The 15,877-nt window shown below is 32.9% G+C and overlaps 1 protein-coding gene and 1 pseudogene across 2 annotated transcripts in view; one reads left to right on the plus strand and one right to left on the minus strand.

The window, feature by feature from the left end:
• The window catches only part of UVRAG (UV radiation resistance associated), a 253,876-nt gene that overhangs the window by 109,085 nt on the left and 128,914 nt on the right, over window positions 1-15,877 (plus strand). For both annotated transcript variants that reach the window (XM_006926633.3, XM_025042682.1), the window contains one exon: window positions 9,622-9,748. In XM_006926633.3, the coding sequence (XP_006926695.1) occupies window positions 9,622-9,748 (127 nt within the window). The remainder of the gene's footprint in view (window positions 1-9,621; window positions 9,749-15,877) is intronic.
• Window positions 7,302-7,900, minus strand: LOC102897906 (annotated as a pseudogene).

Consider the following 15,877-nt stretch of genomic DNA (forward strand, 5'->3'; position numbering starts at 1 on the left):
TTATGTGCCTTATTTAATTTTTCTGCCTTATTTCAATAGCACAATGTTAAATAAAAGTGATAAAAATGGAAATCCTTTCTCGTTCCTGATTATAGGAGGAAGTGATTCATTTTTTCTTCATTAAATATAATGGTAGCAATGCTAGTTTCTGAGAGTTTTAATCATGAATGGATATTTAATTTTGTCAAATACTTTTTCTGCACCTATTGAAATATCATGTGATTTTTCTCCTCAATTCTGTTAATATGTATAGCTGAACTACATTGATTTAATTTCAAATTTTTAACTAGCATTGCAAATCTAGAATAAACCTGAATTGATTACGAGATATAATCTTTTTTGTATCTTGCTAGGTTTGATCTTGTAATAATTTAAAGGTTTTTGAGCCTATATTTATTAGAGATATTGGGATGCAATGTTTTTAATTACTTTTTCAGATTGGTATTAGGAATATGGTAGTCTGGTAAAATTATTTGGGCAATGTTTCTTTTTCCTAGTTCATCTTGACCAGAAGCAGAAGTATCCTGGACTTTTAATATTTTCTGGTACTATACTAAGATTTTATATGCTTATGAGAATATTTTATGCATTATGAGAATATTTTACTTATTCTCACTCAGCATATTTATAATAGTGGCTTTAAAGTCTTTGTTTGATATTTCTAACATCTGGATCATCTCGGGGTTGTCTTTTCCCTAGAGAGTGAGTCACATTTTCCTGGCTTTTTGTATATTGGGTAATATTGCATAGCATCCTGGACATTGTGCGTGTAATTTTGTGGAATTTCTGGATTTGCTGCTTTGCTCTGAAGAATATCGGTTTTTATTTTAGCAGATAGTTAACTTGATTAGGCTGAGTCTACGATGAACATTGGCTCAGATTTTAGTTTAGTATTTTTACCCTTTAGCACAATAAACGTGTATGTTTGCTCGTGCATTTGTAATTTAGAATTTGGAGACTCATATTGAATTTAAACAGAATTTGAGGTTGCCTGTTATCTGGCTTCCTCCATTCTGGTGGCTTTGCTTACCTGATCTCTTGTGGTTCTTCTGGCCAGAAATATAGGGTCTTTCTTTTGGAGTTTGACCACAGACATCCTCAGGGCAAAGCCACAGAAAAGGGGAAATTCACTCTGTGTGTTGGTTGCTTATACCAGGTTCTGAATCTCTTCCAAAATCTGCCTGCCAATGACCAATCTCCAGAACCCTCAAGCAGTAGCTTTTTGTATTTTATCTAGAGTCTATAGCTATTTTTTATGGGAGGACTAGTTTGTTAGGTGCTTTCTCTTATACCAGAGCAGAACTCCTGTCTATTTTATTATGATATACTTTTTGCTTTATCTCCCAAGTTGGATCTGGGTTCTAGGCATGATGTTGCCACTGAGTCTATAAAATTAACGAGTTGAATTAAATATTTTCTAAGGAAATTTTTTCCCTTCTTTAGTGGTTGAGTAGATGTGGGTGCAATAAAAACAACTTATAAATGACATTTAAAAACAAAGTTGTTAACTTATAGGATAACTGTGAACTTTCTTTTCAGATTGTTAGTTATTTTCAATATTGGTGGGAAAACTAATATAGATGAATATGCCCTGAGCCACCAATTCTCAAACTTTTTGATCTCTAGACCCTTTTATGCTCTTAAAAGTTGTAAAGATCTCAGAGAACTTAGGCTATATCTATTGATAATGCCTACGTTAATTAAAGACCAGTGGATTCTCATATATACTTCTGCAATCTATCTGTTGTGATATCACAAATCTTATAGACTCTGGAAAACTCCACTATACAGTAATGAGAAAATGAGAGTGAAAAGGGGAAATAACAGCTTAGTGTTATTATGAAAATATTTTTGATCTCATAGATTGAAATGGTCTCAGGAACCCTCATGGTTTCCTGGATGATACTTTGAGAAATTTTGCTTAAGGTGTTTTAGCTCCAATGTGATCTATGAGAAGAAAATTGTTTTCTCTAAAGCATCATATACAAATTAGTCTGTCATTCTGAAATGACTTTTTAACATACTCATCACCGCCTTTGTAAAGACTCATAAATAGGAATATGTGTGCTTTCAAGTAAATGAAATGTATCTGATTTTCAGATAAGAGAGTATTATATAAAAACACTAAAATCCAATTAAAAGTGATTCATTGGAGATAGATGCACATATTACATTACCTATACATGGAATAAACAGATAAATGGAATAGAACTCAGAAACCCATTAGAAGATGCTTATAGAACATTAGGATCTTTGAACACTTGCCTTAGATATATTAGAAAGGATCAGAAGCAGATCTCACTTGGGCAGGGTTTGTTTACTCATCAGAAATTAGAGCCAACAGTCCTGGGTTTGAATGACTTGATATGTTTCTGTAAATGGGCCAGTTTCTGCACGTGGTTTAACACAAACACAGTATTTACACACTTTCCTCGATTAGCTTAGTATTTAGATTAATTCGTACCCTTAGTTCTTTGATTCTAGAAAACATATCCTAATTTGAGCATCTACCCTGCAATAGAACTGCTTAATTCCCTACCTTTGTATATCTCTGTATTCTGAAAGTTTGATTTTTTTTTTTTTCTTCTATTTTTTTCCCCATGCCCAGGTAGAATTCAGTTGATATATTTTGTGGAAAACTTCAAGTTAAGGAAATTGAACACTTACCTCTTTGTGGGAAAAGATTGCTTCCTAAAAATATACATATTTCTTTCCTCCATGTTGTAAAAACACCCTAGGACTTCCTTATCACAGTATTGGATTACTAAAGAAATGCAAATTGTTTTTTTTTTCCTTCTTTAATGATAAGTAATCTCATTGACTTTCAGTCTTTGTTCGTACAGTGGGTTGCCAGGCAAAATAGCTTTTGTCTCTGCTAGACCCAAACTCTTAGAAAGCAGAAACCATTTCTCATTCATTGAAAAGCACATAGTAGGCTGGTTATTAAATGTTTGCTTTGTTCAGGAAAAATTGATTAGAAATGTTTCCATATTTCATAGAGTTTCGCAGTCAAATATAATAATGATGATTGGAAATAAGCTTTTCTGCTTATTTTCTTGGCTTAAATGTCTTTAACAGATGATCATGCCATCTGTTTAGAATCAGTATTTCAGAGATGAGGTAGAAGGCATTTTGGGTGAGAAATGATAGCTATAAAGTACTTTCCTCACAACTGTCAAAAGTCATTTTCACGCCATTCCTTCAAAAAGGCCATACCACTACTCATTTTGCCGAGTGCCCATGCTTCCTCATTGTCAGTGAATCAAAAAGAGATGCTGACTTTTTTCTTTTAAAGTTTTCCACTAACTTATCCTAGGGCTTAGTAACCTATTAAGTTTATTTAATGAATGGATTTTTTTCCTATTACAGTTTAAATTAGTATATTTCTTAGGACAAATGAGAATTTACTAGGTACAGCCAAATTGCTGTTTCGTTAAGATTTATGTCATGGAAAATCAAGAAAAGTATATTATTGACACTTGATAAAGAGCAGGAGAGAAGAGTACATACATTCCTAATGCAGTAATTGTATATAAATGCAAACATGCAAGCACATACATGTTCATTTTGGGGGCAGGATTTCAGATTTTATCTGGAGGCAAATGCTGACAAAGTATTTGGATTAAAAGGGAGTCTGGGTAAAGTTTAAACCATTGTTTTATAGGTTTAATTAGGAAATATTTTTATAGAAAGATAAGTTAAACTTATTTAGCAAACTTAATTGTATCTCTGTTAGAATGTCTAAGATTTGTTTTACTAAATGAACAGTCAGTAAAATTGACTTTTTTAGAAGTACAGTGCCATCATTTAAAAAAATAAACTTTATTCAGAGTAGAATTAGATATACAGAAAAATTGTGCATAAAGTACAGAAAGTTCTCATTTCTCCCTTTCTTCTCCCAATTACCATCTTATGTTAGTGTACATTTGTTACAATTATTCAATCAATAGTAATAATTTCTTAACTAAAGCCTGTAATTTACAATAGGGTTCACTCTTCGAGTTGTACATGCTACGGTTTTTGATAAATGCACAGTGTTATGTATTCACCATTATAGTATCATACATAATATTTTCATTGGCCTAAAAATTCCATGTGCTCCACCTGTTCATCCTTTTCCCCCTTCCTCAGAACCTCTGGCAATCTCTGATCTATTTACTCTCTCCATAGATTTGGCTTTTCCAGAATATCATGTAGTCGGAATCATATAGTATGTAGCTTTTTCAGATTGACTTCTTTTAAGGCTCCTCCATGTCTTTTCATAGTTCATTTCTTTTTATTGCTTAATAATATTTTATTGTACAGATATACCAGGTTTTTTTTTTTTTGTTTTTATCTGTTGACCTATTGAAGGTACATCTTGGTTCCTTCCAAGGTTTTGGCAACTATGAATAAAGCTGCTCTACATATTTATGTGCACTTTTTTTTTCTTTTTTTTTTTGGTCGATGTAAGTTTTCAACTCATCTGGATAATTGTCTAGGAAGGCAATTACTGAATCATACAGTAAGCCTATGTTTAGTTTTATAAGAAAATACCAGACCATCTTCTAAAGTGACTGTACCATTTTGCATTGCCACTAACAATGAATGCAAGTTTCTGTTGCTCCACATCCTTGTCAGCATTTGGTATTGTTAGTATTTTGGATTTTAACTATTTTAATAGGTATGTAATGTTATCTAATTATTGTTTTAATTTGCACTTCCTTGGTGATATATGTTGAACATCTTTTTATGTGCTTATTTGCTGTTTGTATATCTTCTTTGATGAGGTGACAGTTCAGATCTTTTGCTCATTTTTTAATTGAGTTGTTTTATTGTTGAGTTTTTAGAGTTCTTTACATATTTTGAATACCATTTCTATCAGATAAGTGGTTTTCAAATATTTCCTCTCTGCCTGTAGCTTGTCTTTTCATTCTCTTAATAGTGATTTTTGCAGAGCAGTAGCTTTAATGAAATCCAGCTTATCGATTTCTTCTTTCATAGATCATACATTTGGTATTGTATGTAAAAAATAATCTCCAAGCCCAGGGTCACCTAGATTTTCTCCAATGTTATCTTATAAAAGTTTTATAATAATTTTTTATTTCACATTTAGGTCTGTAATCCATTTTGAGTTAATTTTTGTGAAGGATGTAAGGTCTGTATCTAAATATTTTGTTTTGTTTTACTTGTGGCTGTCCAGTGGTTCTAGCATCATTTGGTGAAAAGGCTATCTTTACTCCATTGAAGTGCATTTGTTCTATTCAAAGATTAGTTGACTGCATTTGTGCGTATCTATTTCTGGGCTCTTTATTCTGTTCCACTGATTTATTTGTCTCTTCTTTCACCCACACCATACTGTCTTGATTACTGTATCTTTATAGTAAGTCTTGACACTGAATAGTGTCAGTCTTCCAACTTCGTTCTTCTCTTTCAGTATTGAGTTGGCTATTTTGGGTTTTTTGCCTTTCTATGTAAACTTTGGAATCAATTTGTTGATATCCAAAAAATAATTGTCTGGGATTTCACTGAATCTGTAGATCAAGTAGGAAATTTTGATATCTTAATATTTTTTTCCTGTCCATGAACATGGACATTCTCTCCATTTATTTGGATCTCCTTTGATTTCTGTCATCAGAGTTTTGTAGTTTTCTTCATTATATCTTATACATATTTTTTTTAGCTTTATATCTAATTACTTTATTTTTTATGCTAATGTAATTGATGTGTTTAATTTCAAATTCCAGTTGTGTCTTGCTATTACACAAGAAAGCCGTTGACTTTTGTGTATTAACCTTGAATCATGCAACTTTACTATAATCTTTTATTTTTTCCAGGGGGGTATTTTTGGGGATGGGGGGGCGTCGATTCTATGGGATTTTTTGTATAGACAATTATATAATCTGTAAACAAAGATGATTTTATTTCTTCTTTTTCAATCTGTATAGCTTTTATTTCCTTTTCTCGCCTTATTGTCTAGCTAGTACTTCCAGTACATGTTTAAGAGAGTGGTGAAAAGAGACATCTTTGATTTGTTCTCCAACTTAGGGAGAAAGTATCTGGTTTCTCACTATTAAATGTGGTGTTAGCTGTAGGTTTTTTGGCAAATGTTCTTTACCAAGTTAGGAAGTTCTTTACTCCTAGTTTGCTGAGAGTTTGTTTGTTTGTTTGTTTGTTTGTTTTTTATCATAAATAGGTATTGAATCTTGTCACATCTTTTTCAGCATCTATTGATAAGATTATATGTTTTTTTTTCTTTAGCCTGTTTTATGTGGTGAATTCCATTAATTGATTATTGAAAGTCAAACCTGCCTTGCATACCTGGAATAAATTTCATTTGGCCACAATGTATAATTCTTATACATTGTTGGATGTGATTTGCTAATATTTTGTTGAGGAATTAGCATCTATGTTCATGAGAGATATTGGTCTATATTTTCCTTTCTAGTGATATCTTTGTCTGGTTTTGGTGTTAGGATGATGATAGCCTCATAGAATGAGTTTGGAAGTTCTTCTATATCATGGAAGAGATTTTAAAGAACTAGTATTATTCTTATTTAAATGTTTGGTAAAATTCACCTGGATGGTGAAACCATCTACATCTGGTGCTTCCCATTTTGGAAGGTTTGATTTGATTTCTCATATATACATATCTATAGGCCTATTCAGATTATCTATTTTTTCCTAGAATGAATTGGTCTATTTCATCTAAGTTATCAAATTTGTGGGCAGAGGGAAAAGTATTGTTTATAGTATTAGTTATTATTTTAATGTTTATGGAATCAGTTGTGATGGCCCCTTTTCATTCCTCATATTAATAATATATATTTTCTCTCTTTTTTTCTTGGTTAACCTGGCTAGCATTTTATCAGTTGTATTGAACTTATCAAAAAACCAGCTTTTGGTTTCATTTATTTGGGGATTTTCTCTATTTAATTTGTTCTGTTTGGGGTTCATTAACTTCTTGAATCTGTAGATTTATATATTTTGCCAAATTTGGGAAGTTTTAACTATTATTTCAATGAGAACTTTTTCACTCCTGCCCTTTCATCTTTCCTCCTGGTACTTGATGATACAAATGATAGATCTTGTGGCTTTGTTCATTTTTTTTTTTTTTTTTTTGGTAGTCTGTTTACTCTGTTGTTTAGATTGGACAGTTTCTATTGTTCTGTCTTTCAGCTTAAAAATTCTTTTCTCTATCTCTTACATTCTGCTCTTGGGCTCATTCACTAAGTTTTCCTTTTACTTTCTTTTTTTTTTTTTAAATTTTAGCATCTATTGAGTTTATTCAGCATAACCACAGAGGTATTGTCTTCATGCCGTCACATACAGACACACAGATACAGCACAATGTCTATATTTAGCTCAGTGCATTCTTTCTGAGGCTCATTTATATATGTCTTCATATGCCACAGCCTATTGTTTAAATAATAGATATTTTCAATGCCAATTCCTTTTTTGGCTCTCTCAGATCTCAATATCATGGTTCCAACACACAGAGCATGTTGTTTTCCTTTTGCCGTGATGGCAACAATCATATCTACTGCAGCAGGGTAAAGTTTAGCTCCAGGAGTTAAGCCTGTACACATGATATTTGCTCTACTGAGTATAATTTTGATGGCTCCTTTATCAGCTTCCTGGTGTGACAGGATAAAAAGATATTTGTGAAGTAATCTTAGAATTGGATGAAAAGGCCCTTCTCTTTGTCTAAAAAATAGTAACTCTCTATTTACTGTAAGGATTTCTATGTGTCCATGTCATCATATTATTTTGACAGGATCTTTCTTAGGCATGATTTGATTAAGCCATGGTTCAATACCTAGAAATTGCTCTATCAATTGGTTCTTAACACCCTTTACCACTGAGGTTTTCAACTGGATGCAGTTGGACACATTTTTTTTTCATCAAATTTCTTGGACATGATCCAAGATGAAGAGTGTGGCGATAGGGAAGGGCCCAGAATGGGAAAAAAATTGAATTATCAAGGATCTGGCAGATCCGCTTACATGAGGAAGGTACTGATAGTCAGATCTATAGTTGTTATCCTAGTCCTGTTCTAGTTATTTTCAGTTCTAAAATTTCCATTTGATTCTTCTTAATATCTTCTTTTTCTTTACTGAGACTTTCTATTTCTTTGCCAACATGTCTTATTTTTTCATTTTTTTTCAAGCATGTTTTTAATTGCTGTTGAAGCATTTTTATGATGGCTGCTCTCAGTTTTGTCAGGTGATTTTAACATGTCTGTCTTCTCAAGTTGACATCTATTGATTACCCTTTTTCATTTACTTTGACATCTTCCTGTTTTTTGGTATGAGTGATTTTTGATGGAAACTTACACATTTGGGGTATTATATTATGAGTCTCTGGATTTTATTTAAAATTTCCGTTTTACCTGGATTCCTCTGACAGCTCTCCTTATGGTAGGGGAAGGGAGAGGCACCATCTCATTACTGCCAGGTGGATGTAGAAGTTCAGGTTCTCCAGTTCCTTCCATTGACACCCAAGTGATATCTGCGTGCGTGCGCACTCATTACTTCTGGCTGGGAGTAGGAGTTCCAGCTCTCCACTAGGCCTCCAATAATGCCTACCGGGCTGGGAGAAGTATGAGTGCCTTGATTCTGCTCCCCAGATGGCCTCTATTGATAATCATGGGGAATAAGGTGGCCTACTAATGCTGCATAGTAGTGAAAGTTCTGACTCTTCACTAGGCCTTCTCTGATATCACCCAGCAGGGAGTGGGGGAGGGTTATCTCATTACTGCTACAAGTCCAGGCTTCTCCCATATGGGGGATACCTTATGGGGAAGCTTAATTCGTTACCACCTGGAAGGAATGAAAGCCCTAGGTCCCTGCTTGGCCTACTCTGAAATCTGCAGGATATTAGAGTACCTTGATTCAATTTGGCAAGGATGGAAATCTGCATTTTTTTTTCTATAGATTTGCCTCTTCTGGACGTTTCATGTAAATAGAGTCTGTGTCCCTTATAAACTGGCTGCTTTTACTTAGCATAATGTTTTCAAGGCTCATCCATGTTGTGGCATATATATCAGTACTTTATTTCTTTTTATTTCCAAATAATATTCCATTTATAGATATGCCACATTTTATTTATCCATTTATCAGATGATGGACATTTGGATTGATTCCACTGTTTGACTATTATGAATAATGCTGTAATGAACATTCATATTCAGGTTTTTGTGTGGACATGTTTTTAATTCTCTTGGGTATAAACCAAAGAGTGGGATCGTTGGGTCCTTTGGCAACTCTTATGTTTAACATTTTGAGAACTCCATTTCTTTTTTATTAGTAATTTTTGTCTTATTGTATTGTGATGTCAGAAAAGAAGTCTCACATATTTTGTAGTGTCTTCTGGAATTTTAGAAAGAACTGTCCTCAGACTATAGATTCATTTCTATTCTTATTCTTTTCTTACATCTGTACTCTTTCCATTAAAATGATGGGTGCCGATAATTAAGTTACCTTAATTACCTCTGATAATTAAGTTACCCAGGAGATCTATAAGATAGATGAGTATTAAAGTGCTTTAAACCATTATTCATTTTGAAACATTATGAATGCATAGTTATTCATAATTATGATTTTTATATTCATAAATTTACCTGTGCTTTAAATTATTTAGAAAAAAGAAAGTGAGTGCCTGCAATTAAAGATTTTGGTGCTTCGAAATGAACTGGAAAGACAAAAGAAAGCTTTGGGACGGGAGATGGCGTTTCTGCATAAGCAACAAATTGCATTACAGGACAAAGGTAGGTAAAAACACCATACACATAGTCTAACCTCCACATTTAAGTTTTCCTTTCTTCTCCATAGTCTCAAATAGTCATCTTTGTATAAATTTGCTGATATAATTAAAAAATTTTTTGAAGTATTTTGGAGTTGATATATACAGAAAAGTGCACAAATACACACACACACACACACACACACACACACACACTCACACACACACCATATTTCAGATTTTCAAAGTGAATATACCTACATAAGCAGGATTTCCATCACGATATGCAGGATTCTGAGGACCCCAGAACCTCAGCAGCTGCCTTCCATCCTGAACATCTTTAGCCGGTCTAACCGCTACTTTTACTTATTGTGGCAAAGATTGGCTTTGCCTAATTTTGAACTTTATATAAATAGAATCCTGTATATGTACATTTTATGTGCTGGCTTTTGGTCAACAATTTTGTTTGTAAAATTCATTTCTACCTACATGTAATGTAGACTTAGTTTACTCTTACTGCCAGTAGTATGCCATTGTATGACTATGAATTTATTCTTGTTTTCGGCATTTCGGTAATTTCTAGTTTGAGACTATTACAGATAATCCTTCTGTGAATGTTATAGTACATGTTCCTTAATGCTTTTTAATGCATTTCTGTTGGATATAAACCAAGGAATGGAATTACACAGTCATGGTATACCATATCTTCAGCTTTAGTAGATTGTGTCCAAAAGTTTTCCGAAGTGATTGTGCCAGTTTACCTCCTCTCCATCCAGCAGTGTGTGAGATCTCCTGTCCTACATCCTTGTCAGTGTTTGGTACTTTCTGTCTTTTGTATTTTAGCCTTTCTGGTGGGTATGTTGTAGCATTGCATTGCAGTTTTAATTTTGAATTTCCTGAAGACTAATGAAGTTGGGCACTACTATTTCATATGTTTCTTGCTGATTGAAATACACTCACTCCTTTGTGAAGTACCCGCTGAAGTCTCCCCCCAATCCCCACCACCATTTTTTATGGGTTTGACAGTTTTTTTGATAGGTGCTTTTTATATATTATGCATGTGGATTTTTTGAAATAAGCATTAAAAATATATTCTCGCATTCTGTGGCTTGCTAGTTCACTCTTTAATGATACCTTTGCATGAACAAAAATTCCATTTTATTTGTCTTTTCTTTTATATTGAAGGCTTTTTGTGACCAGTTTAGGAAATATATGCCTATTTTAATGTCATAAAGATGTTATTCTATGTTTTCTTTTAAGTGTTTTACTACCGTACTTTTCACATATCTATAATTGATCAGGAATTGATTTTTTGTGTAAAACATAAAATAAAAATCAAGATTCATCTTTTTCATGTAGTCACTTGACCTAGCCCCATTGATTGAAGACCTTCCTTTCTCCACCTCAGTGCAGTTTCACTTTTGCCATGTACATACATGTCTGTTACAAGACTCTCTGTTCCATTGATCTATTTTTTTATTCTTTTGTCATTATCTCTGTGCTTAAATTTCTCTCACGTTATAATTGGTCTTTCTATCTGTTAAAGTTATTCCTCTTAGATGTTCTTAAAGGTTACCTTGGTTATTTATTCTTGTCCTTTTGCATTTTCGTATAAAGTTGTACACAGAAAAGAAAATCTTGTTAGGATTTTGATTGGGTCTACATTTAATACATTTATCAATACAATTGGGGAATAATAGACATCTTTACAATATTGAGTCTTCCAACCCCAGAATATGATACATGCGTTTATTATATCTTCTTTATAAAACATTATTGAAATAAACTAGTCGTTAGCATAGGATGTTCTCCATGACTTACTGAATTTGTTTCTGTTTTTTGATGTTTTATGATACTATTGTAAATATCTTTAAATTTTATTTTTTACTTGTTGCTGATATATAGAAACACAATTTTTTTTTTTTTATATATATATGCACAAAGAAAAATTCCTCAAAAGTTTGAGGGACAAATTAGCAGTAGCTATTATAGTAGTGGCCCTACAGCTGTAGCTCTTGCTGTGGTTATTTATTTATTTACATTGTAAGTCGATTATACTTATAATTAAATCTATTTAATGAATCTTGAGCCAAATTAAAATATTTATAAGCACTTAAGTCACTGGGATTGGTAACATGAAGAGGGAAGATGTATTTGTCACTTGTGTTTGTAGCTTCGGTTTAGTGTTTACTAGCCAGTAGTGAAGAAATTTGCTAATGTGAATAATACTAGTGGCTTCTTACATATTAAGACTTCTTTTTGGCACTTGGCACTTACCTACGCACTTTGTTCTCAGCCCAGTTAGGATATAAAGTCAGTAATATATGATATTTTTTCCTTTGCTACCAATTTTTCTGAATGACTATAAAGGAATTTCTTAACTTCTGCATCTTTTTACATATCTGTGCAGTAAGGATAGCATCTCATACTAGTGCCATAGGGATTAATTTGTATAAACATGTGGAAGAAACCAGGTGCCTATTATATATTTTATGTTTTTGTTTATAAAAATTTATTGGCACAGGATGATTTCTTGGGAAGAGAAAGAAAGATAATTTCTATTCATGCTGCTGACTTGCTGAGTAGCCACATAACTGTGAGGGCCTCATAAACTCTACACCCATGAGTTTCCCGCTCCCGCACCTCAAAGGCAATGGTTCCCAACTTGTGGTCTGTGGCAGCTTCTAGCTGGGTCATGAGCTGATCTTTTCAGTATTAATGTTTATTAATGTATACATTTTCATTTTTGACAGATATTAGTAGTTTAATTTATGATGTTTAATAAAAACCAAATTTCCCCACATTAGTGTGTCAAGCTGGATAACCTTCTCATTAAATAATTATAGGATTTGATTTGATTTACAGGATCTTTTGCCCTATCTTAACCCCCAAGTCTTTGAGAAGCAGTAACACTCTATCTAAATTAGTTTGCTTGATATTTGGTTTAGAAAATGGTATGAAACACTGGTCCTGAGGAAATGTGTTTAGTAGAATTTAAATACATTTTATAAATCTTGATAAAATTCAAGAACTCACTGGTGGCTGCGGAGTGATATTAACTTTATAGAAGCAGAATTCCTTAATATTTGTAGGAAGAAGCTGCTTTTTAATGCTATTTGTATCTTGATAGTAACAATAACACATGTATACTTTATAGTTAGAAAGTGCTTGCACAAAGATTATCATATTTGATCCTTAAAGCATTCCTGAAGGCTAAAGATGGCAAATATTCTTCCCTTCATTTTATATATGAGATACTGAGAACGTAAGTGACTTGGCTAGGTATAGACAGATGTTTAGGAACACAGTTGAGGTGTATACCCAGACCTTTTGTCTCCAAATTCTGTGCTTTTCTCACTGTTTCATGCTATCTGAAACCTTGCAAAATACATTTGTATGAATCCTAATACATTCTATGAAGCAGATAACTTTTGTTGAAATCCTGTAACATGCCAGATATTTCACTTATGGCATATCATTTAATTATGAAAATAGTCCTGAGAGATAATAATTTTTTCCTCTTTTATCCTGGAGTTAAAGAACTTGGGCTCAGAGACATTTCCCAAGGTCACACAAATTACTTACAGATCCAAATTCAAATTTAGGATTCTTTGATTCCAAATCCTGTTTTGTTTCCACTAAGCAAAATATCATTGTTGCTTTCTCTAATATGTGTCGAACAGATGAACTGAGTGATGTTTTACTAGTTTTCCATTTGGCCTGTGGACTAATAGATGGTGAACTTTGTTCTATTATATTTCTATTTATTATAGGATGGGTGAAATGAATTTTCCCCAAAGATTTCTTTGATTTGGTCTCATCGAATTAAGAGATCTGAATTAAAGATCTATCATTCTCTCAGTCTGTACTTAGACAAGTCATTCAACTTATTTGGACCTATTTCCTCTTTACAAACCAAACAGAATTTTAAATTATGTAGTCAAGATTTCTTACAGCTTTGAGATTCTAGTTATCTCAGGATAGGATTGGTAGAAAGGATGGGGATCTGTATGCCTTTTTAATGATTCTCTTTATTCTTCAAAGTTTGATACCAATGATATATTTCTCAGCAATGAAAGATGAAACAAGGAGATTCTCTGACCCAAGTGTGTCTATAGATGTAGCTTGTTAACTGGAAAGCCATTTGATGGGAATGACCTCTTAGACTTCTGTAACTAGCCACATTCAACTCCTGTTTTACAGATTCTTTAATTTGTTTTTGTAAGCAATCACAAAAACAAATACATTGCCTTAAGTGACATCGTGTGTAGAAGAGGTTAGATATATCAGATTCCATTGTTCAGATCTGGGAAGAGAAATTCCTCTTGGTAATTCCAGTGAATAAAAAATTGTGATATTTTTTATTGCCAAAATAAATATTTTATATGAAGTTCTTGTCAGTTATTATTTCTTTTTGTCATTTTACAATAAATATTAGTAATTAAGGTGAACTATATATCTAGTTTCTTCTATTTAATTAGCTTCTGCTTGGTCAACAAATTATTGTGCTCTTTTGTCTTGCATATCAAATAAAAGAAGAATCACATAGTATATTTAAATTGGTGCTTTAGTTTCTATCAGAGGTCCTAGATTTTCATTTGAAGTTATAAAGATATTATATTAAGCAATACGTAACAATTTTCTTCTCTTAGGTCATAATGTCATAAGGTGATGGTAAATGTGGTTCCTAAGTAAACCTCAGATTTTCTTTTCAGAATGATTAATTTTACATATATTTGTAATGATTTATTCTAGTAATGTCTTTATTGGATTGTAGGAAAGTCAAACTATCTCATTTTAATCTCCCTGTTTTGAAATGGAATGTATACATATGTAAAAATAGGCCACCTAACAGAAATTTACTTGGTTTGTCATGATTTTTTTTCTCCACTTACTCCCAAAAAACATTGAAAGTGGCATTTACAAAAAATACATTTATAATTAGATGGTTCAACATGGAAGTAAAAAGAGATTATAAGGCCTACAAAGGAAGTAGGAAGAACGTTGAGAATATGTATGTATGTGTGCATGCCTTCATCAGTTCTTTTATCCATTATTTATGGAACACCTATGAAGAACCAGGTGCTGTATAAAGTGTTAGAAACAGAGTGAAAGGCATGATAACTATATGACAAAGATATATAGAAGGTGTTATAGGAACACAGAAAGTGCGCATCTGGAAATCAGAACACCAGGTAAAGTAGGTGATACTTGGGCTGGGTCTAGAAGAATATGTAGTAGAGAGCAAGGAGGAGAAGGTGAGACTTTCCAGGTAGAGTGAACAGTTTATGTACAGGCATAGAAGTAGATTAGAGAATTGCAGGTAATTCCAGTAAAGCTTCAACTAAGGATACATTTGAGAAAAGGTCCATAGGAGAGTCTAGAGGGGTAAAGAATTGACCTAATCATAAAGGAAGTTTATGTTGAAAGGGTTGGAAATCTGTTGAAATAACAAGGAAACAAAGAAAGTTTTTAGTGAAAAAAATAAATAGGACTGTATTGATGACTATAATCTAGAATGGAGATTAGATGTGTTATGCTTTAGAAAGTTCTCTTTGAGGAGTTGAATATAAAGAATTGTCATTTAGGCAGTTATTACAGTAATCTAAGCAACACACAATTAAGATCTAAACTAAACAGATTGGGACTGTTAAGAGAGGAGGGAGTATATAGATTCAAAAGATATTTATATTTATATAGTACACTCTACTGTTAATGGCTTCGTGGATTTTAGGAGAGAGGGAGAGAGGAAGATTCAGAATACTTTTCAATTTCTGGTTTGGACAACTGGTCAGATAATCAAATCACTCATCAAGACAAATGCTGAAGGAAAAGCTGATGTTGAGGTAAAGAGGGAAAGGGAAGAATTAAAACTTCCAATTTTGGATACTTACCTAGTGAGTAAGACAGTAAATAAGAAACCATCAAATAAATTAAATATCAGATTGTGACAAGTACTAGAAACAAGCTATGGCAATAGAAGATAAAATGTGAGACCATTTTTACAGATATTGCTCAGAAAAGGTTTGCTTGAGGAGCTCAGTCTTACAAGATAAGAATTTCTGGAGTACCTACAGAGAGAACAGCAAGTGAAGTCTTGAACATAAGAAGGGTCTGGACTGTGGAATAGGAAAGAGGCCACTATAGCTGGAAC

The sequence above is a fragment of the Pteropus alecto genome, unplaced genomic scaffold (assembly GCF_000325575.1).
Source record: "Pteropus alecto unplaced genomic scaffold, ASM32557v1 scaffold7, whole genome shotgun sequence".
Taxonomy (NCBI): Eukaryota; Metazoa; Chordata; class Mammalia; order Chiroptera; family Pteropodidae; genus Pteropus; species Pteropus alecto.